At 48.6% G+C, this 21383-nt stretch overlaps 1 protein-coding gene across 4 annotated transcripts in view; it reads left to right on the plus strand.

Annotated features, from left to right (window-relative positions):
• The window catches only part of USP24 (ubiquitin specific peptidase 24), a 2099319-nt gene that overhangs the window by 1190448 nt on the left and 887488 nt on the right, over positions 1-21383 (plus strand). For all 4 annotated transcript variants that reach the window (XM_078670143.1, XM_078670156.1, XM_078670149.1 and 1 more), the window contains exon 46: positions 3272-3413. In XM_078670143.1, the coding sequence (XP_078526269.1) occupies positions 3272-3413 (142 nt within the window). The remainder of the gene's footprint in view (positions 1-3271; positions 3414-21383) is intronic.

Here is a 21383-nt window from a genome sequence, read left to right on the forward strand (position 1 = left end):
CTGACCTTCAGGAGACTTCTCAAGACCTTACTGTTCGAGCAGTTGCAGCACCCCTACCTCCCCCCTCCCCCCCCACTCCCCCCGCGCCATGAGACCCTCACGGGAGAGTAGTGCACTCTACAAATGGATTGATTGATTGATCTTCAGCCCTCCCACATACATCAATATCTAGGGGCCACATTAGATACCTCCAAAGCTCTGGCATATCCCAATCCAGCCAGGATAGCCAGTATACAAACCCTAATCACCAAATTTCAGCCACAGCATTCTCTACCAGCGCGGGTGTTCGTGCAACTCCTAGGAATGATGGCATTTTGCATTTTCATCGTACCTCACACAAGACTCCAGATGCGCCCCTTACAAGAATGCCTAGCACGCCAGTGGAACCAGGCTCAGGGACAACTTACAGATCTGGTGTTGGTGAACAGCTGCACACATCGCTCTCTGCAGTGGTGGAACACACAAAACCTTTCCAGAGGGCAGCCGTTCTTAGAGCATGTTCCACAGATAGTGCTAACGGCAGACGCATCAATCACCGTCTGGGGAGCCCATCTCCTAAACCACACAATTCAAGGCAAGTGGACCACTCAACAAAAAGTGCTCCACATCAGTCACCATGAATTACTGGCAATATTTCTAGCATTAAAATCATTCCAAGCACATCTACACTACAAGACTGTCCTAGTCCTGACGGACAATATGACAGCCATATATTACATACAAAAACAAGGAGGCACACATTCTATGCAGCTGTCTCAGCTGGCGCAAAGCATATGGAGATGGGCCATTCCACAAAACATATACCCTCTGGCAGAACACCTTCCAGGGGTTCACAATCAGATTGCGGCTCTGCTAAGTCGACAGACACAGCAGATAGACAAATGGGAACTTCATCCTCAACTTCTTCAACCATTTTTCCAAATGTGGAGTCAACCAGGCATAGATCGGTTCGCCACGCATGCAAACGCAAAATGCCCAACCTACGCCGCCAGGTTTCCACACCCGTTGTCCAAAGGCAAAGTGATATGGATGAACTGGTCAGGCAGATTTGCGTACGGTTTCCGCCAATCCCGCTGATTCGCCTAGTAGTACGCAAGCTTAGACAAAAGTCTCTCACATGGGCACGGCAACCGTGGTTCACAGCAACTCTCAGTAGTTCCACGCCAAAAACGACGTCTCTCCCCAAGGTTGCTAACGCAGAACCATGGAGAGATAAGGCACCCCGATCCAGGGCAACTGAATCTAGCAATCTGGCTCCTGAAGTCCTAGAGTTCGGTTACCTTAACCTTCCACCGGACTGTATGAACATCATTAAAGAAGCCAGCCACCCTACTGCTAGAGCTTGCTATGCAGCAAAATGAAAAAGATTTGTCATCTACTGCAATAACAATAAAATTGATCTGCTGGATGCTTCAATCCAGGACATCATTTGCTATTTGTTACACTTACAAAGGTGTAATCGAGCATATTCATCCATAAGATTACATCTAGCTGCACTTGCTGCTTATTTACAAAACAGACAACACTTGTCACTATTTAGAGTAACTGCATTTCAAGCCTTTATGGAGGGCCTTAAAAGGATAATTCCTCCCAGACTGCCACCCTCTCCAACGTGAAATTTAGACATTGTCCTTACCAGGCTCATGGGTCCCCCATTTGAACATCTGCACAAGTGTCAACTGCGATTCCTCACATGGAAAGTAGCTTTCCTTGTTGCAATTACCTCTCACACGAGAGTAAGTGAGATCCAGGCTTTAACCATACCAGAGCCATTCTCGCTAATACATTCTAAAAAGGTGTTTCTTAGAACAAATCCAAAATGCCTTCCAAAAGTAGTCTCTGCTTTTCATCTTAACCAATCTGTTGAGTTACCAGTGTTTTTACTAAACCCGGACTCTGTAGCAGAGAGAGCTCTTCACACTCTGGACGTCAAAAGAGCCCTACTTTATTACATTGACAGGACTAAGGCTTTTAGAAAGACAAAACAACTGTTTGTAGCCTTCTCACCACCTCATAAAGGAAACCCCATCTCCAAAGCTGGGATTGCCCGGTGGATAGTCAAATGCATTCAAATATGCTACCAAAAGGCTAAATGCACATTAACATTTCCCGCTAGGGCGCACTCAACACGCAAACTAGGGGCTTCCATGGCATTCTTAGGGAACATTCCCTTAGATGCCATTTGTAAAGCAGCATCATGGTCTACACCACACACTATCACCAAACACTATTGTGTTGACGTGCAGGCTAAACAACAGGCTTCTGTAGGCCAGGCTGTTCTTAAGACACTTTTTCAAACCACTGCAACAGGTACAGGTGACCACCGCTAAGAGTGACACTGCTGTACAGCTTATGCAGTGTATGATCTGCAGTTCATATGCCGCGAATGGAAAATGCTACTTACTAGTATGCATCTGTTCTTGGCATGTAGAGCTGCAGAGTCGTACACGCCCACCCGCCTCCCCGGAACCTGTATTTCGATATTAGTTTAGATACATTCACATAGACATCTCTTTTACTTCTTACTAACTCCATCATTTCCCATCATGGTGAAAAACAATCTGAGGATGGAGTCGATGCCCATGCGCACTATCGTCCAAGGGAGGCGTCACCTATCTTGTGACTTCAAAAGACTCTTCCAAGATAACAACAAGGTGCAAGCATCGGAGCACAAACCCAGATGACGATCTATGCACAGTGTACGACTCCGCAGCTCTACATGCCATGAACAGATGCATACTGGTAATTAGCATTTTCCATATGTTGCATGCAAAAGTTACTCAAAGACCTTTTTACCTGAGAGATGAGATATCCTGTTTAGGTTTTACTCGTCTGAGGACCTGTGTTTTACTTTTAGCACTTGTACTTTCATGGCCTTCCATTGTTCTTGTTTCAGTGTTGTACTATATGTTCTTTAGCTTTTATTTTGGACATTTTTTGTGGTCTTTCGGTTTCTCTATGGGAAAGTGTGTGGTGTCTGATATTCTATCTTTACTCGCTTGCATCCTGCTCTAGAATGTGAATGTAAAGTTCTGGCTCCTACTGTTGAGTTTGGTAGTTGGTTCTGGCTTTGGTTGCATTGTGAAAGCAATTGAGCTACTCTCTTGGGTACTGCAAACTGGTGCTTCCTGCCCTCATCACAATAGAGCTTTCAGGAATTTGGCGTACAATAATGGTGATGTTTGCATGCAGACTACATGTATTTTCTGCAAGTTCTTTGGGTTATGATATTAACGACTGAAAAAGTCTCATTCATATCTTTTCTTTGCAGGTATGAACGTGAAGAAGCTTTCATGGCCCTCAATCTTGGAGTCACATCTTGCCAAAGTTTAGAAATTTCTTTGGACCAATTCGTTAGAGGAGAGATTCTAGAAGGTAGCAATGCATATTACTGTGAGAAATGCAAAGAAAAGGTATTCATCTTATAGCTATTTTATATTGATGTTTAATTCTCACTTGTAAGTGAGACTGTTTTTAGTTCCTTGTTGCCTATGGGTTGTGAAATAAGACATTTAGTTCTTGATTCTTACTCTTGAATTGTTTTTGGAAATTGGTTCAATAAGTGCTAAGGTTTATTATTTGAAACAATATTTTTTGTATTGCCTGGCCTTTTATAAGTAAAGTGCAACACAATCTGCATGGACCATGACTTATCTGTATTATCACATCATCTTTTTGAAAGTGAACATTACAAACAAAATAGTCCTCTTCTTCCTCCAAAAAGTTAAAGAAGAAAATGTTTGTTAACATGACAATGTTTACATTATTACACAGAATTCTGCTGTCCTAACAATATAATCGATCCACATATTTTCCAAATTAGAGAACTAAACATGTGATATTGGTTATTATATCTTTTAGGGGACTCTGGAGAGTTGGGAAAATGCTACCCTTTCCATTTTTAGTCACCCTAGGTTGTGTTGAGAGGTGGCAACAGGCCTCTGATATTGGCAGCAATGTGATGGTGATTAAAAAAAGATTCACATGGGAATTCCTTAAGTAATATTTTCGGCAGCTGGGGCCCCACTATTGTAGATTGATATAGAAGGCTAGGGACTGGGGATGTCTGCCCAGTGACTGGAGGCATGCGGAGATAGGGATCTTTCATAAGCCCGATAGGGCGATATGAGGCATGATATTCCGGCGGTCTATCTCCCTCCTGAACGTGGAAGCTAAGATTTTAGCTAATGTATTGGCGAACCGCCTCCGCCCTCGTATCTCCCTGCTGTTGCATCCTGACCAGGCTGGGTTTATGCCTCAGCGCGCAACCCGCCACAACATCAGGCGGGCATACGTGGTGGTCGCGACTATCCAGGGTCTTGGAGAGCGGGCAGCGCTTCTGTTGGCGGATATGGACAGGGCTTTTGATTCCCTGAGTTGGGTCTATTTATTTGCGTTCCTGCGGTGGCTGAATTCCGGGCCGCGTTTTTTGTCCTACCTAACCCTGTTGTACACTGACTTGACGGCATCAGTGCGAGTTGCTGGCTTCGTCTCTTTGAGGTTTTCTATTGGGCGGGGCACCAGGCAGGGGTGTCCGCTTTCCCCATATATTTTTGCTTTAGCAATGGAACCCCTGGCTGCTTGGGTGTGGATGGACGCTCAGGTGTTTGGCTTTGAGTGGGCACATGGGCTCTCCGATCGCATCGCCCTCTATGCGGAGGATGTATTGTTTTTCCTTACTAACCTGGAGTTTACGGGCTCTCGATTGATGCGTATCTTGCAGATCTTCGGGGGTATTTGGAGGTCGGGTAGCTCGGTAATTGGGCGTCTCTGGTCCACGTGGTGTATGGGGGCATGAAATATTTGGGGATGTACTCGTCCGATTTCCCCCGCCGCGGCCTGGGAGCGGAATTTAGTTCCGGTGTGGGTGCATGTGCGTGAGGAAGACCTGGTCCCATATGCTCCTGTCCATCTACGGCCGATCAGCCATCTTTAAGATAGTGTTGCTCCCACGACTATTGTACCAACTACAAAATCATCCCTACCCAATTCCCCCGCGATGGTTCCGGCAGGTGAACTCTGTCTTAGGTCAGTTTCTTTGGGATGGGGGAGCGGTGAGAGTAGCGGTCCGGACATCTTTCTTATCTACGTATTGTGGGGGGCTGGCAACCTCCGATACCTGGTCCTATTATATTGCATTGCATCTACTTGTCCTAAATGAGTGGTGGTATGGGGACAGAGCGGATCCAGCCTATGCCGTGGAGCGGCGGTGCATGGGTGGCCAGTCTCTACACACTCTCCTTTATTCCCGCTGAGGCGTCCCCTGCCGCCCACCACGCGGATCGTTTTTCAGCTTTGGAGGCAGGCTTTGCGGAAGATGGGCTGGTGGAATAGATTGACTCGGCAGACCCCACTTTGGTACAATGGTCGCTTCCCACAGTTGTTGAATCTTTCTGGGTTTCGTTACTGTGACAACATTGGGATTTTCACTCTGGGGGATGTCAAGCGGGGCATGACTTTAAAATCCTTTCAAAATATCCAGAAGGATTTCCAGATGCCAAATACCCAATTTTTCAAATATTTACAATTTAGACACGCTATTTCCCCCAGCTTAGTGGGCCTGGACTCGTAGCCGGACTTTAGCCCAGTAGCGGCTAAGGTATTTATGGGAGATCTCCTCGATCATAAGATCTCTAAGATCGATCAATCCCTAGTTACGCACTGTTCCCCCTCCTTGCAGCGTCTGCATGAGGCCTGGGAGGGAGATGTAGGTCAGATGGAGGAAGAGGACTGGACGCAGGCCTTGGCCTCCCCGCTTGAGGCGGCTATTGCGGTGAGCCTGCGGCTTATTCAATTTAAATACCTCCATGAGGTCTATTTTACCAGGGTTAGGCTCTGGAGGGCGGGCTTGGTAGCTTCCCCGGTGTGTCTTCATTGTGGGCACGAGGAGGGGACCCTTCTACACACTATTTGGCACTGCATATCGCTTGCGCGATTCTGGCATGGGGTTCTGGCTTGCCTCTCTGAAGTACTGGGGTGGGAGCTCCCTCACTCACCGAAACTCATCCTCCTTCATGTGATGGAAGGGGTTGGGGCAATATCTATAAGCGCCACCTTATGCTCCTAGGCTTTACATTAGAAAAGAGATATATAGCTAGAGCCTGGAAGGGGGTAGTTGCATGCTTGGTCTCGACCTGGAAAAGAGGTGTGGACTTTTGTATGGACCTCGAGATTCCCATTTTTTAAGCTAGGGGGTGCCCCCGTAAGCACTAGAAGATCTGGAAGCGCTGGGTGGATTATCGATACTTAGACTTGGAGCCACCGCGGGAGGGCCGGAGCCGCGACCCCGGGTGACCTGTTGGCGTCCTCCGTTTCCTGCTCTGTTGTGGGTTGCTTTTATTCTCACTTCAGGACGTGATGTCGTCAACATTGGGCCTCTGGATAGACTCGGGGCAGTTTGGCTTAGAGATCTGCTGCTTCGAATAAAGAGACGGTGCAGTGGTGGGTGGGTAGGGTAGGGGGGAAATTGGGTGTTTGTGGGGATTGATTTTTTTTTTGTATTGCTTTTCATATTCTCCTGTCTTCCATGAGTAAAATGGTCAGTCAATTTCTTTTGTATCGTAGATGCGGCAGTCCTCTCTGGGATTCAGAGATCTGCATCATATATGTTATTTTGACGAATAAAATCTGTTTAAAAAAAAAAGAATCACAAGATCTGCAACTGTGGCTAGATTATCTGATTTGTTTGACTCTGTCACTTTTGGGGGGTTCACTGAGCCTTTTCATACTGAGAATAACGAGGTCACAGCTTATGGCAGGCTTCCACATTCAGACGTGGCACTTTACATGTGCTCAGAAATGGTACTGGCATCCGCACTCCTTTGGAGCGGGAGTTGACTATGTTCACAGTAGTGAAGGTTGCAGAAAATTAGGAATTACCCTTACTCTTTGCACCAGCCTTGTCACATATATTCTTTCTTGCAAATATCAAACCCTATTATTTAATGAGGCATTCTGGATACTGTTAATGCAGCATGGGAAAGACCCCTTTCGATATCAGCTGTGAATGGACATGTGGCTAGGAAGCTCAAGCCGGCCACGTCTAGCCTATTATTCTTATTTACACATCTGATACTAGACTATCTAAAGTTCCAGATATCATTTGTTAAACTACAAACCACTTCATTCCCTTCAGGAGCAATGGAGAGAGACTCCAGAAAGACAAATTTGTAATACTTATGGTTTTTTTCCTCTGACAGTCATGACCTCAGGGTTTGTAACAACATCATTGTTTGCTATACTTATGTACTTTAGGAGATGGTGGAGCTAACCCCTTGAGGGTCCCATTCTCCCAATTTGAAGGATATGAATATAGCTAAGCAGTCCACGAGGGGACATAGTAGATGCGTGGTTACATTTATATGGAGCATTTTGTGTGCTTGAGCAGGCCTGCTTGGATGCTCTCCACAAATGTCTTATGTGATTGGCAAGCATCCATCACTGCTGTGCTGTTAGATGGCCAAACATTATTTGAAGAATAGGTAGACCACTCCTTGGAGAGGTTTAGGCAGAGCAGGGCTATAGTTTGTTCTTTTAACCTCACTGGCACATCAGTTCCACTTGTAGAATTGTAGCTCAACAGGCCTAGGCAACAACTTACTCCCACCAACATCAAACATATTTCTACCATTACAGCAGTAGAGGAGTGCTAGAGGTGGTCAACAATAAATGTCCTCCATTATAAAACCTCTACTTTGAGGGCTTCATTTAACATTGTTCCCAATATGTCTTCAGCATGAATGTTGGCTGTTTCTTAGTTGAGATAAGTGGCTATTACAGCGGACTAGAGGATTTCATAAATATTTCATTTGAGTAATTGCCTCCCATTTCGTAGTTTGCCTCTACCTGTCCTTTTCATCCCTCACATCTTGATGTACAGAGATGAGAGAACATGTCTATAATTGTCTGCTGAATGTGTATGCATTTACATTCACGCCCACTTGAAGCAAGTATTTTTTTTTATTATCCAGTTTGTTATTCTCTTGTTTGTAGTGTCCCTAATTTAGGGACCAAAAAGGTTTAACTTGCTTACATTATTGACATGTATCTGCTTCCAGGAGAAGGGTTACTTGTTTCTTCTCTACCTCATTTATAAGGTCTTAAAGGAATTGCAGGATTATTTTCAATCTACTGTGGTTCTGCTTTGGGCTTTGAATCTGATGCTGGTATTTCTTATGGATTGTTAATTTGAATAAATGTACCCAGCCTCTCAGATGGTAAACGAAACTCAGCAGTGGGTAAACTAGAGGCATTTCCCCTACATACACTGTTGTTTTCCCTAGCAGTGTAGTTTTAAGGACAAAGAGCAGTGTCAGAATTTACTTTAGAATTTCTTTCATACTTTCTCCCTTTCCGTAACCTTTCAATAGTCATGTCCACTGGTTAGACTGTAAGGCCTTAATTTCTCCCAGGAGAGATTAAAGGATTTGAAGCTTGGAAATCAGCTGTTGACTTGTTCCAATTGAGCTAAGCAAGGCAGTGTTGCTTTGAAGCCGACAACCAACATTTGCATAACATGCTTTAATGAAGGTGTCAACTGGTGCAAAAGACTAGGAAATTGGTTCATGGTACATAATCGGTTGAAAGACATGCTGTGCTTCTGAAAGAAGATTTGCAAACTTAAACTCAGTAATAGGTTTTATTCAATTAATTGAATGCAGTTTTAACCCCTGCATCTTGTCGAGCACCACTTGGTTACGAGAATGCATAGAGGATCATAGTGCACAGATATCTAAAGTCTCCAACCCATAACCTTACCATGGGAATTTACCTATCTGAGATAAACGTCTACCAGTAAAAGCCATTGGGAATTAAAAAAACAACACAATGCCAAAGCTTTAAAAGAACAAGTTACTTACCTTCGATATCGGCTTATCTGGTTCCCCTGCACGCTGGTAGGTCACTTTGATTGGCTCCACGTGGCGTCATTTGCACCGAAGTGACGTGTGCAGTGCCAATTTAGGATCCACCCCAGCACTATTGTCTGTTCATTTCTTTCCGTGCCAGCCAGCGCAGCTCGAGAGAGAGCTACCCCTTTAGTCACTTTTTGACTGAGCTGCTTTTGACTTTTGTTGAAGATTTTTTTTTAAAACTTTGCTCCTGGTGTTGTAGGATTGTCCTCTACGAAGGCCGATTTCAAGCCTGGGTGCTCCTGCCAACGACTAATTTTGGTGACTAATCCGCACCTTGTTTGCCTTTTTTTCCTCAAAGGCAACCACAACGTTAAGTCCTGTGTTGACTGCTGCACCATTAACCCAAAGGCCTTGAGGGAGCGGTCCCTCAAGCTCCTGGCAGCTCGACCTTATACACCGTGATCAAAGGAAGGTCACGGGAATTTGTTATGGGTCCAAGATCTTCATCCTATTCGAAGTTGTCGGGCCACTCGGGTATATCCCACCACAAAAAGAAGAGCAAGAAGTCGGAGAGGTCTATGACTTTACCCTGTCTGTCGAAGTTATCTGACGAGGAAGCATCATCATTGGAGGCCTGACCCTATGGTTGATCCAGAGCCTGGGCCGGCTGTGCTTCTGGGACCCGGAGTGACCCCTGCCCCATATTAGAGTTTTTTGAGGCCATGCACATCCTATTTGGGCAATCGGTTCCCTCTGGTGCGCTATTGTGTCCCGCCGGTTGAGTCCAGCGGGTCCGGAGCCAGTCAGCCCCCTTCGATGCATGTATGGATCCAGACCAGCCCCAATTGTACCATCTCGACCTGCACTGGCCCTGATGCTGAGGCTCCTAGGGCTGGCAGCGCCATCCCTATTTTAATCCCCTATTCCGATACAGAGCCGGAGGGGCATCATCCAGTGCAGACTGGGACCTTGCCACCCAGATCACATCACGAACCCTATTCCTATGGGTTGGGACTCGGGGAGGGGTTGTTGGACTCTGAAGAATACGGATCTCAATTTGACATGGTGTGAGGATCTGGCAGATGCCAGCTGACTTGATACTTCTCCAGATACTGGCATGGTCTCCCCTACCGTGACTACGGAGGTGGGAGCCTCTTTTGATATATATGGTTGTGAGAAGGGCAGCTGCAGTCCTGTACCTTAGCCTGCCTTCAGTGGCAGTCAAGACTAAAGTCTTGACAGAGATGCCTTAACCTGGAGTGTACCCGTCCGAACCTCTTCTCCCTTTCAATGAAGCCCTCACGGACTGCCTGCTAAAGTCTTGGTCCAAACCCTGCACAGGGGCACCTATGAACAGGACCATTAACCACTGCCCCACCTCAGGGACTCCAGCTTCCTCACTCAACACCTTACCCGTGAGAGCTTGGAGCTCGAAACTTCAACTTCCTATGTAAATCATGGTGCATGCCATACCACCCTATGGATAGGGAAATGAAGAGGCTGGATACGTGGTAAAGAAAACGTTTCCTTCGCCTGCCTGACACTGCCTTTTGGGCCGCTACTCCCATGCACTGGGAAACAGTCGCTCAGGTCCTACCAACGGTCCCGTAAGAGGTCCGGGCTGTACTCTCCTAAGCTGTCGCTGACTGGAGAGATGCAGCCAAGTTCACCATCCGATGTGTATTGGACACCACCAAATTGCTAGGCAGACCGGTTTCATCAATGGCGGCTGTACGGTACCAAGCCTGGCTGAGGACGACTGACTTATCAGGGGATGTCCAAGCATTGCTTATGGCCGTCCCCTCTAATGACACCAGTCTCTTTGGCGATAAGGCGAACTCAGCACATGAGCACTTCAAGGATAGAAGGTCTTCGGCCAGATCTTTGGTCTATCCTTGGCCCCTCATCAACCCCAGTCTGCCTTTCGCTCCTTTCCTGGCCATGGAAGGGACTTCCAGCCGCGTCTCTACACGCCCACCCACCATGGTGCTCAAGCGTCCCAGCATTTGCGTGGCCGAGGACGCAGTATCCACAGACCCCATGGGTCGACAGATAGAGGTCCAGCCGGTCTACCAATCCCCCTGCAGTCACATCCTCAAAACCCCTTTAGTTTGCCCTTAATCCATCACTGGCACCCAGTGGAAGGCAGGATACGCTAGCATGTGCCCCACTGGTGGTCTGTAACATCAGACCAGTGGGTTCTCCAAATTGTCTGATGGGGCTACTCACTCCCCTTCGTGAATTCCCCTTCACCCATGCCACCCACTTGCGAAAGACTGACAGAGAACCTCCTCTCCTTTCTCTGCCAGGAAGTGACGGCTCCCTCTGCCAAGGGAGCCATTGATAGGGCGCCAAAACTAGAAATAGGTTGTGGTTGCTATTCATGCTACTTTCCGTTGCCCAAGAAGGACTGAGGCCATCATCATCAGACAAAGTCTGCAATTTTATCCTGCCAGCCAGATATTCCTCTACCAAAACTGTATGTGCCTGTCGATAGAGGATGTTTGTGGCATGGTGTGCAGAGAAACACATTTATCCCATCTCTCAAATCCTTCTCTTTATTCTGTCGCCCAGCTAAGCTTTGCTATAGGCACTCTCATGGCCTATCTTTCTGCTATTTCATCCTTCCTGTGGCAGTCTGATCAGCCATACCACTTCAAATTCCCAGTTTTTGAAAGATTCTTGAAAGGGTTACAACACATGTTCCCTCCCTTCACCCTTTATCATGTCGCAGTGGAGCCTTAGTTTTGTGCTGACTTTATTCATGTGCACTCCCTTGAGCCCCCCTTAGGGACAGTTATAGTTGAAAACAATGGCTGACTTGGAGTGGATACAATGGTCCAAATGAGCACAAATGGTGATGTTTAAAAGAAGGTTAACATGTTTCTTGGCTGTTTACTGTCAGTGATCATGGCAATTCTTCAGGACTGAAATCCTAATCTACTTTTGGGTGGGTCGGTGGCAGGTGTCTGTTGATTAAACCGTACCCAGCAACAGTCACACTAGTATGTAGTATACCTTCAGGATTAAAAAACGGACATGTATCGGGAAATATAGAGCCCCAAGAATAGGTGGCAGAGTGGTAAGCTCACTGGCATTCAAGGAACATTGTATTCCAAGCACAATCAGCGTATGCATGGTGGCAGAGTACGGGGTAGGTCGCCCGCTAATCGCGCTTGGAAGGAGGATAGGGAGAAAGTAGCTCAAATATGAAGAGCAGCTGATTTACATTCTTTGACTATGGTTTTTAAATTGTGGATCATTGTTAGGTCACTACCATTTTTCTTGTCTGATTGATTTCTGGAAAAGGCTACACTTTCATCAAAGATTGCCTCCTGTAGTATTGGTGCAGCATCAACTATTAGCATGGTTTCATTGATGCTGAAAGGCCCAGATTGAGGTGTGTTGGCAGTTTGTAGTGATGTATTCACTTTTTGCTTAGTGATTTGAACTTGATTAGTGTCCAGGACCGTAGATTGCTAGGAAGTCCAGAAAGGGTTGTGGGATTGTTCTGGTTCTGTAATGCTTTTGATTGCTCTTTCTTTACCGGCAGTAGACTGCCATCAGAAGTTGTTGTAATCCATCCTGACTGTGAGGGCTGCTGACCCACTCTGTTACTTCTTTTTGCTGATGGAATGGTAATATTAGTTCCTCTTGTTTGGTATCTTACTTATGCAACTGTTGGTATGTGTTTTGTTAATTACTCTGGTAGATATTGCACCTCTATTAAGGTCCGGTGTATTTCTTGCCTAATGGGTAGATCATGGTGGAGATCGTATTTAGTTGTTATCCCAATCAAGGTGATGACAAACTTTTTTATGGGTTAAGATCACTTCCTTTGACATTATCTGCACACAACCTGCAGAATTAGTAACTGCCAATTGTAGCTTGACAAGATGGCTATGGTTGCCTACACAATATGTACTTTAATTCTGATTTTAGAAATGGTTAAAAACGAAATCCATGTAAAATAACACAGATATAAAAACTATTTATATCATGCCTTGAATTGTTCTTTAATATTACCTTTATCTGTATTACCAGGTGGACATGACTAAATTCAGGCAGTAATTAAACATTTATAATATATTATTGCACATTCCCAACATCATAAATATTCACTGTTGATTGTTGTCAAATCTTTGTATACTTCCTAGCATAGACCGAAACCACAGAGTGGTGAGAGAAAGAGTCAGAGGTTACTTAAAGCTTATTCCATATGCTGATGTTCATTCAGGTGATCCATTGGAAATCTGTGAATCTATAGCTGGGTTTCATAGTCTTTATCTATAATTTACTTTAATCCCCTTGGCTCTTTTGATGATGTTTTTAGTCTCTTAGTGGTTTAGAGATTGGTTGCTTTCAGCAGTAGACATTTAAGTAATGGCTAAGCAATTGCATTCCCTTTTTTAAAAAAAAATGGTTTAAATTATTGCTTTTTCACCATACACAGAATTTATCAAGCAAAATAAATTGGTTTAAAGGTGCCCTCATAAATATTCTCTTGGAGTTTTGTTACAAAAGCCTGACCTCCTGTTGACTATAACACCTTATGAATGTATTATAAAAGTGCTTTCATAATACCCCCACTATTTATTTGAATCGAAGTAGATCATTACAAACATGTAGTAAGAGACTTTATTTTGGCAAAATGTTATTGGGATGTCAGTCCAAGTCTGCTGCTATCTCTAAATGTCTACTTAGGAGAACCTATTTATTTTTGGGAATTATGATTTTCCCAATCTCACACAACTTTGCGGCTTTCATTCTTGTCATATTCCATCCTAGGGATCATGGATCTCTAAATGTTTTTTTTTTTTAAAACATATTTTATTGAAAGATTGCATACATTTTGCGGAGCTCTGTAACCCAGAGATATCTGCAGGTCAAACATACCAGTCATTGAATTGCAATCCACTTTTCTCATGTTATACAAACGAATTTAATCAAAGCAAAATTAACCCCCCTCCCTCCCAACTCCCCCCCCCCCCCCCCCCTCCCCGAAACTCCCCCCTCCCGGATCCCACCCACCTCCGTCGCACGGTCTCTATCACACATCTCCCATTCATCATACATTCAACGGACAATACGCAAACACCTTGTATCATGGCCCCTTCATACTTCCACTGGAAGGTCCTGCTCCACCAGAGGCTCAAGCCACAGACCCCTAAAGTCAGCCCAGCGCTTCCAAATTTTATAGCGCTTTCGTGGACATCCCCGGGCTACAAAGATCGGCTGCTCCATACCCATACAGAAATCAAGCCCCCTCTTCCATGCCACCACAGAGGGGGCCCGTGGATCCTTCCATGCTCTGGCCACATCCCTCTTGGCCAATATGAGGCCCAGCAGCAATAGGTGTCTCTTATAGATATTACCCCCAACCCCCTCCATAACATGCAATAGGCCCAACTGGGGTGTACGGGGGAGCTCCCACCCCAGGTCCTCAGACATACAATCCCACCCCCCCCTCCAGAACCTATCCAGCGAGCAGCAGCTCCACACAGTGTGAATGAAGGTCTCCACCTCCTGGCCACATCGGAGACCGTCTGGGGATGCAATCAAACCTGCCCGCCACCATCGCTGTCTAGTAAAGTACACCCTGTGCAGATACTTAAACTGGATGAGCCGTAGACGTATCGCTATGGCAGCACCCCTGGGGGCCGCCAATGCCTCCCTCCAATCCTCTTCTTCCAGGTCTCCGACATCACTCTCCCAGCACTCCCGTAATGTCTGCAGCGAGGGGGAACAGTGTGTGACTAGGGACTGATATATGCGTGATATCTTTTTTGTCTCTAAGTCTCCCATAAATACTTTTGCTTCCAGAGGACTAAACTCTGGGAGAGATTCCAGGCCCTCCAGGCACGGGGCAACAGCGTGGCGGAATTGAAGATATCTCAAGAACTGAGATCGGGGCATACAATACTCCCTGCTCAGATCCTGAAAGGACTTAAGTGTCACCCCTGACAATACATCCCCTAGCGTTGATATCCCAATACTGTTATGTTATGTTATGTTATTTATTCTTTTGTATAGCGCAACGGTTACTCAAAAAGAATGTCCCGGCGCTTTAGGTAAGGAGAACTGATTCAGAGTAACATAACACAGTTAAAAAGAGTAGTAAACAAACAGACAATAAAAAGGGACTGCTGGGAGACCTACTGGGTGAACAGCCAAGTTTTGAGACCTCTTCTAAAATCAAGGAGAGTAGTAGCCCCCCGAAGTGGGAGCGGAAGCGAATTCCACATCTGTGGAGCCAGCAGACTGAAGGAGCGGCCGCCCAGGCGGGCTCTCTTAACGCGAGGGACAGCCGCCAAAAGTAGAGATTCAGACCTCAGCGAACGAGCCGGGTGGTAAAAGGCCAGTCTCTTTTGGAGATGCTTTGCTCCCACGGCGTGGAGCGCCTTATAGGCCAAAGTCATAGCCTTAAAGGCGATCCGTTTGCGGATAGGTAGCCAGTGCAGCGTCAGCAATAACCCGGAGACGCTGGTACGTCTGTTTAAACCAAAAATGGCCCTGGCCGCCGCATTCTGCGCAACTTGAAGCCGCTGCAACAGGTACTCTGGTAGGCCCAGGTAAAGAATGTTGGCATAATCCAACCTGGAGCCTATCAGAGCCTGCACAGTCAGCCTCCTGTGCTCCTCTGACAAGAGAGGCAAAAACCTCCGCAGCATTTTTAATAGGCCGAAGCAGGTGCCGGTCACCCCCAGGATCTGGGCTTTCATCGTCAGCCCCTTGTCCATCTTGACCCCCAAGTTTTTAGCCATAGGGGAGGAGCCGGACGGAGGGAACATGTCGATGGGCCACCAGGCCTGCCAGCTAGGCTCCGTATCGCACCCGAAGAAGAGTACCTCAGATTTATCGGAATTGCACTTGAGGCTGTTCAGTTGGAACCATGTGAACACCGCCCCAAGGCAATTCCGGATACTCTCTCCGTCAAAGTCAGCCCCTCTCTCACAGGAGAAGAGGAGCTGGGTGTCGTCGGCATACGACACGATCCGGGCACCAAATGACTCCGCCACCGCCGCCAAAGGGGTCATAAAGATGTTAAAAAGGGTCGGGCTCAATATAGAGCCCTGAGGGACCCCGACTCCCAAAGGCGGCATCACGGCGGTGTCAGGTGATGTCCAGACCGTTTGCCGGCGGCCGGCTAAAAAAGACGAAAACCATCTGAGCACCGTCCCCCGAAGACCAATCTCAAAGAGTCTTGCGAGAAGGCCATCATGGGGGACGGTGTCAAAAGCCGCCGACAAATCCAACAACACCAGCATGACTTTGCCCCCGGTATCCAACACCCCTTTGATGGTTTCAGAAACCTCAAGGAGCGCGGTCTCGGTGCTACGATTTGAACGGAAGCCAGACTGGGAGTCATGTAAGATCTCATGGGACTCCAGAAAATTGGAGAGCACCGACTGAACGTGCTTCTCCAAGATTTTTACAAGAGCCGGCAGCAGCGAAATCGGCCTATAATTGGCTGGGACCTTCGGGTCAAGCCACGGTTTTTTAAGCAGCGGGATGACCATTGCCTGCTTCCACACTGACGGAACCACTCCCTGACTCAACGAAAGGTTGAGAAGAGGGTGCGCCAGTGGATTGATCACCTCCGCCAATTTACCCAAGAGCTTAGCTGGGCAGGGGTCAAGCGGAGACCCGGATTTTAAATTGCCCATAAGCGCTAAAGAGGCGGGGGCTGGCAGAGATGGAAACTCGGCCAATAAAGCGCCCTGCACGACAGGAGGGAACATACCAACCTCGGCTATCGGCGGCCTGACAGGTACTCCAGATGGAAAAGAGTCCTGGATGAGTTTTATCTTGCTTGTAAAGAAACAAGCAAGATCCGGCGCCCAGGATTCTAAGGGCACCTCTTCCGATGTAATGGTCCGAGGGGAAATGAATTCTCTAACAATGGTAAAAATCTCCTTACTGGAGTTCGAGGCCGCTTCAATTCTCCCCGCAAGATAGGCTTTCTTTTCGAGGCGGATGTCCCGGTGGTAGGCCTTAACCACAGCCTTGTAGGGAGACCTGTCCATGCTGTCATAGTGTGCCCGCCAGGCCCTTTCGGCTACCTTGCACTGCTGCCGCGTAGCCCACAGTGCAGTAGTAAACCAAGGGGCCGAAACCCGCTTTGATGTCAGGCGGGGGGGCAGCATCGGGGCCAGGTCATTAAGCCTCTCCGTAAGCCATTCTTGGAGGGACTCCAAATCTCTCTCCAGCTCACCTGAAAGAGGACAGGGGTGATTCGAAGCAGCCTGAGCCAACATCTCAGGGGTCACTCTGCTAAATGCTCTAAAAGCTCGTCCCCGTTGCTGTGGGACAGGGATAGACGGCCTGACGATGCCACTGATTACAAATTTGGCAAGCCAGTGATCCGACCACAAGACCAGGAGAGTCTCCTTCACCACCAAAGGGGATGTAGAAAAGACCTGGTCAAGAGTATGCCCCTTAGCATGAGTCGGCCCCTGCAAATGAGGGATAAGACCCAGCGGAGTCATGGCCTCCGAAAGCTTTATAGCAGCGGGGTCAGACGGATCATCCATCCGGATGTTAAAGTCCCCCGCCACTATGCAATGTTCTGCTCTCAGGGCTAAACCCAACAGTACCGAGTCGAGGTCTGCAAAGAACGTTCCGAGCGGGCCAGGGGGTCGATAGACCAACAGTCCCTTCACTGATTGGTGCGGCGCTAGCATGATTGAAAAAGCCAGCGATTCCGAACCACGGATGTCCTCCGTGGGCAAGACGGAACACAACGTGCCCTTCTTCACCACCAGTGCGACTCCACCGCCCCTGCCCTTCGCTCTGTCCTTCCTGAAGATGTTATAGTCAGGCGGGATTGCCATAGCCAAATCGGGGTTAGAGGATTCTCCCCACCAAGTCTCCGTCAACATTAAACAGAGTGGCTTCTCTGTCTCGAGAAGCTCAAAGATGTCTTGCGCATGACTGCACGCCGATCTGGTGTTTAGCAGCATGCAGGCATACTCTGCGCCAGCTATATTACTAATCGGGGCTGATGACAGTACCCGGTTAGGACGCCAGCCACAACCCGGGCATCGCGACTTACCCCTGTGGCGGCCCGGAAAGACAGAGCAGCAGCGGCTCTCCCTATGATTCAGAGAGCACAACTCCTCAAATGTGTACCGCACCAAAAGTGCGCCAGATTTACACATTCTAGGAGAGCAGAGCCCCGCCCGCCGACCGAGATGCCGTATGGACGCGGACGGGCGCAGACGGGCAGGACTCTGGCTTGACTCAGGCGCGAGTCAGGCGCCTCCGCTGCGCGGGAGAAGCGAGCTTTAAATACAGCCTCCTCGTTCTCCACACGGAGAACTAGAGCGCTGAGTAAGGTGGCGCGCTGCAAGGCAGCAGCCCCAATATGGCGGCCCGACTTCCTGCCCCAAACAATTGTACCAGGTGACAGCGCTCCGCTTCTGCAAGCGGTGGGGGGCACTATTATGGTGCAAGAATGTGGGCGCTACCGCGCTGTTAAAAAAACAGGTGAGAGTTCAGAATTTTCACACAAATACAAACACGAGTAAAATGCAAGTTTAAAAAGCGCTGCGCGCCTACTGCAGCCTGAGAATAAAGGCGCCAAAGCGAGAAAAGTTTCCTCCTTACCGTAAACTGTCCCATCCCCTGAAGCCTTGCAGCCTTGCCAGACCAGGCAGACGCCCATTGCGCCAAAGGGGGGTTTCACCCGTCCGTGTTCCACCATCCCATCCGCCGTAGAGCCTGTCTCCAAACCTGAAACACTACTTGCGTGACCGGCGGTAGCGCTTTCCGCATCTGTGCCGCATATAGAATAGTATGCAGCGTATGGTAACCCATGAGGTGGTGCTCCAGGGCATATGCCGGGTCCCCCCTGTCTCCGTGCCACCACTCATTCAGTACCAAGAGGTGGGAAGCTAGGTAGTAGGAGAGAATATTAGAGGTCGCCAATCCACCACAATAGGTTCACAGGAAGCAGGTGCGCAGTGCCACCCGTACTGTACCCCCCGCCCAGAGGAACTGCCCCAGTGCGGAATCCACCCGTCGGAACCAGTGGGGCGGGATTGGATAAGGGTGGTTCTGTAGTTGATAGAGCAGCCGGGGGAGGGCCACCATTTTGAAGATGGCCGACCTACCATATATTGTCAGTGGCATGCGGGACCACGTCCTGATATCTGCCCGCACTCGCTCCCAGACCGGCACTACATTCCACTCGCAAGAGACCGTAGGAACCTCAAACAAAAACACCCCCAGATACTTAATTCCCCCAACCGCTACCTGAATGGCTGATGCCCAATCACCCACCTCTGAGCGCCCCCCCAACACCCACAAGGTTGACTTGCGAGGGTTCATGTACAGCCCCGAGGTTTCGCCGAAGATTTGCATAATTCGCAAGAGGCGAGGCCCCGACCTATTGAGGTCCGTAAGAAAGAACAGGACATCATCCGCGTAGAGCGTGATCCTGTCAGATGGTCCTTGCTCCCATTCAAATCCTCGCAGCTGGTCATCGATACGCACCCACGCAGCTAGTGGCTCCATAGCTAGAGTAAAGAGGTATGGGGAGAGGGGGCAGCCCTGTCTGGTGCCCCGCCCAATGGAAAATCTGGAGGATATAGCCCCAGCAACCCTAACTGAGGCCGTCAGGTCCGTGTACAAAAGACGCAGGTACGACAGGAAGTGGGGGCTAAGGTTAAGCCGGGGCAAGAGTGCAAACAGGAAGACCCAGCTCAGCGAGTCAAACGCCCTGTCCATATCAGCCAAAAGAAGTGCTGCTTGCACCCCTGTCTTTCGAACCGCCGCTATCGCCACATGCGCCCGCCGAATATTGTCTGGTCGCCCTCTGGGGCATAAAACCAGCCTGATCTGGGTGGATAAGGTCCGTGATATGGGGCAGTAGCCTGTTGGCCAGCGCCTTGGCCAAGATCTTGACTTCCACATTGAGCAAGGAGATTGGGCGATATGAGGCATGGTGCTCTGGGGGCCGGCCTGGCTTGTGGAATACCACCACTTCCGCGTGTCTCTAGTCTGAGGGAAGGCTGCCACGTTCCCTGGCCTCTTCCATGACTGCCCTATACTGAGCCCCGAGCTGTAAATGGTATTTCTTATAGAATTCGCTAGGAAACCCATTGGGCCCAGGGGCCTTTTCCCGAGTTAAGTTTGCCCAGGGCAGTACCCAGCTCCTCCTCTGTCAGTGGGAGCTCAAGGCGATCTCGTACCTCATCTGATATCGCGCGTGGTGGTAGATCAGCGAGGAATTTGTCCACCATATCCGCAGGAATACATTCATTCGGAGCATACAGATCTGCGTAATACGCCGCAAAGCTTTCCGCCAGCTCTCTAGTGTCCGTGACCGGGGAACCCGCACCGTCCAGAATCCCCAGTAGGGTCTGAGCCTGGAACGTGCCCTGACATAGCCGATGTAACATCGTTCCCGATTTATCACCCCACTGGTATATCCTACTGCGCGTCGCAAGCCATATCTGCCTCGCCTCATCTATCATCAGAGAGGCATAGGACTGCTGTGCCAGGAGTAGCTGCCCCACCACTTGATCCCCACCCTCTGTACTTCCCCGAAGCTCCAACGCCTCATTCTCAGCCTCGGCCTGTATTAATTCTGCCCTACGCCTCCTCCGAGCGGCTGCACACCAAGCTATGTCCATGCCCCGCAGTGTGGGTTTCATGGCCTCCCAAAGCGTCCCGGCATCCGCCACCGACCCCACATTCTCAACCAAGTTGTGTGCTATGGCCTCGCCCTTATGTTGCTGGTAGTCAGCTAGCTGCAGGTGCCAAACAGAAAGGCGCCATCGAAACGGTTGTCACCCCCTGTCTAAACAAACATCAATGGTGACGAGGAGTGGTCTGAAAGCCCGCGCGGTAGTATGTCCACAGACCCAACCCTACTAATTACTGCCCTGGGGACAAAGATATAAACCAGCCTAGAGAAGGATTTGTGGACAGCTGAGAGGAATGTGTATTCTCGTCTGTGGCCATGTAAGTGCCGCCATGTGTCCACCCAATCTAGCCCCCTAACCATGTTGCTCAATTTGGTGGAATGACCGGCCGCCTGTCCACCCCCAGGTCGATGCCTATCCCTGAGGCCGTCCATGATATCATTCCAATCCCCCCCACAACCGCCAGCGCCTCGGGGATGTCCACCCATACCGCAAATATCTTCTCGACCAATGACCACTGTAAAGGAGGCGGGGCATAGACACTCACCAGCACCAGAGGCTCCTCCCCCACCATATCCTTAATAAAGATATAGCGACCCTGTGTATCGATCCAATGAGCTGAGTGAACATAGGAAAGTCTGCTGTGCACTAAAATGGCCACCCCCCTGGACCCCCTAGTAAAGCCTGCATGAAAGACTTGTTGGTACCCATAGCGCTGTAGGCATAGTGTTTTAGTACCTAGTAGGTGGGTTTCTTGTAGCATCAATACATCCGCTCCTACCCTTTTCGCCTGCCGCAAAACCGCTCCCCTCTTAACGTTGTCTAAAACACCCCGCACATTCCAACTGAGGATCCGGAGAGAGCCTCTGGGCCCACGCGC

The sequence above is a fragment of the Lissotriton helveticus genome, chromosome 1_2 (genome assembly GCF_964261635.1).
Source record: "Lissotriton helveticus chromosome 1_2, aLisHel1.1, whole genome shotgun sequence".
Taxonomy (NCBI): Eukaryota; Metazoa; Chordata; class Amphibia; order Caudata; family Salamandridae; genus Lissotriton; species Lissotriton helveticus.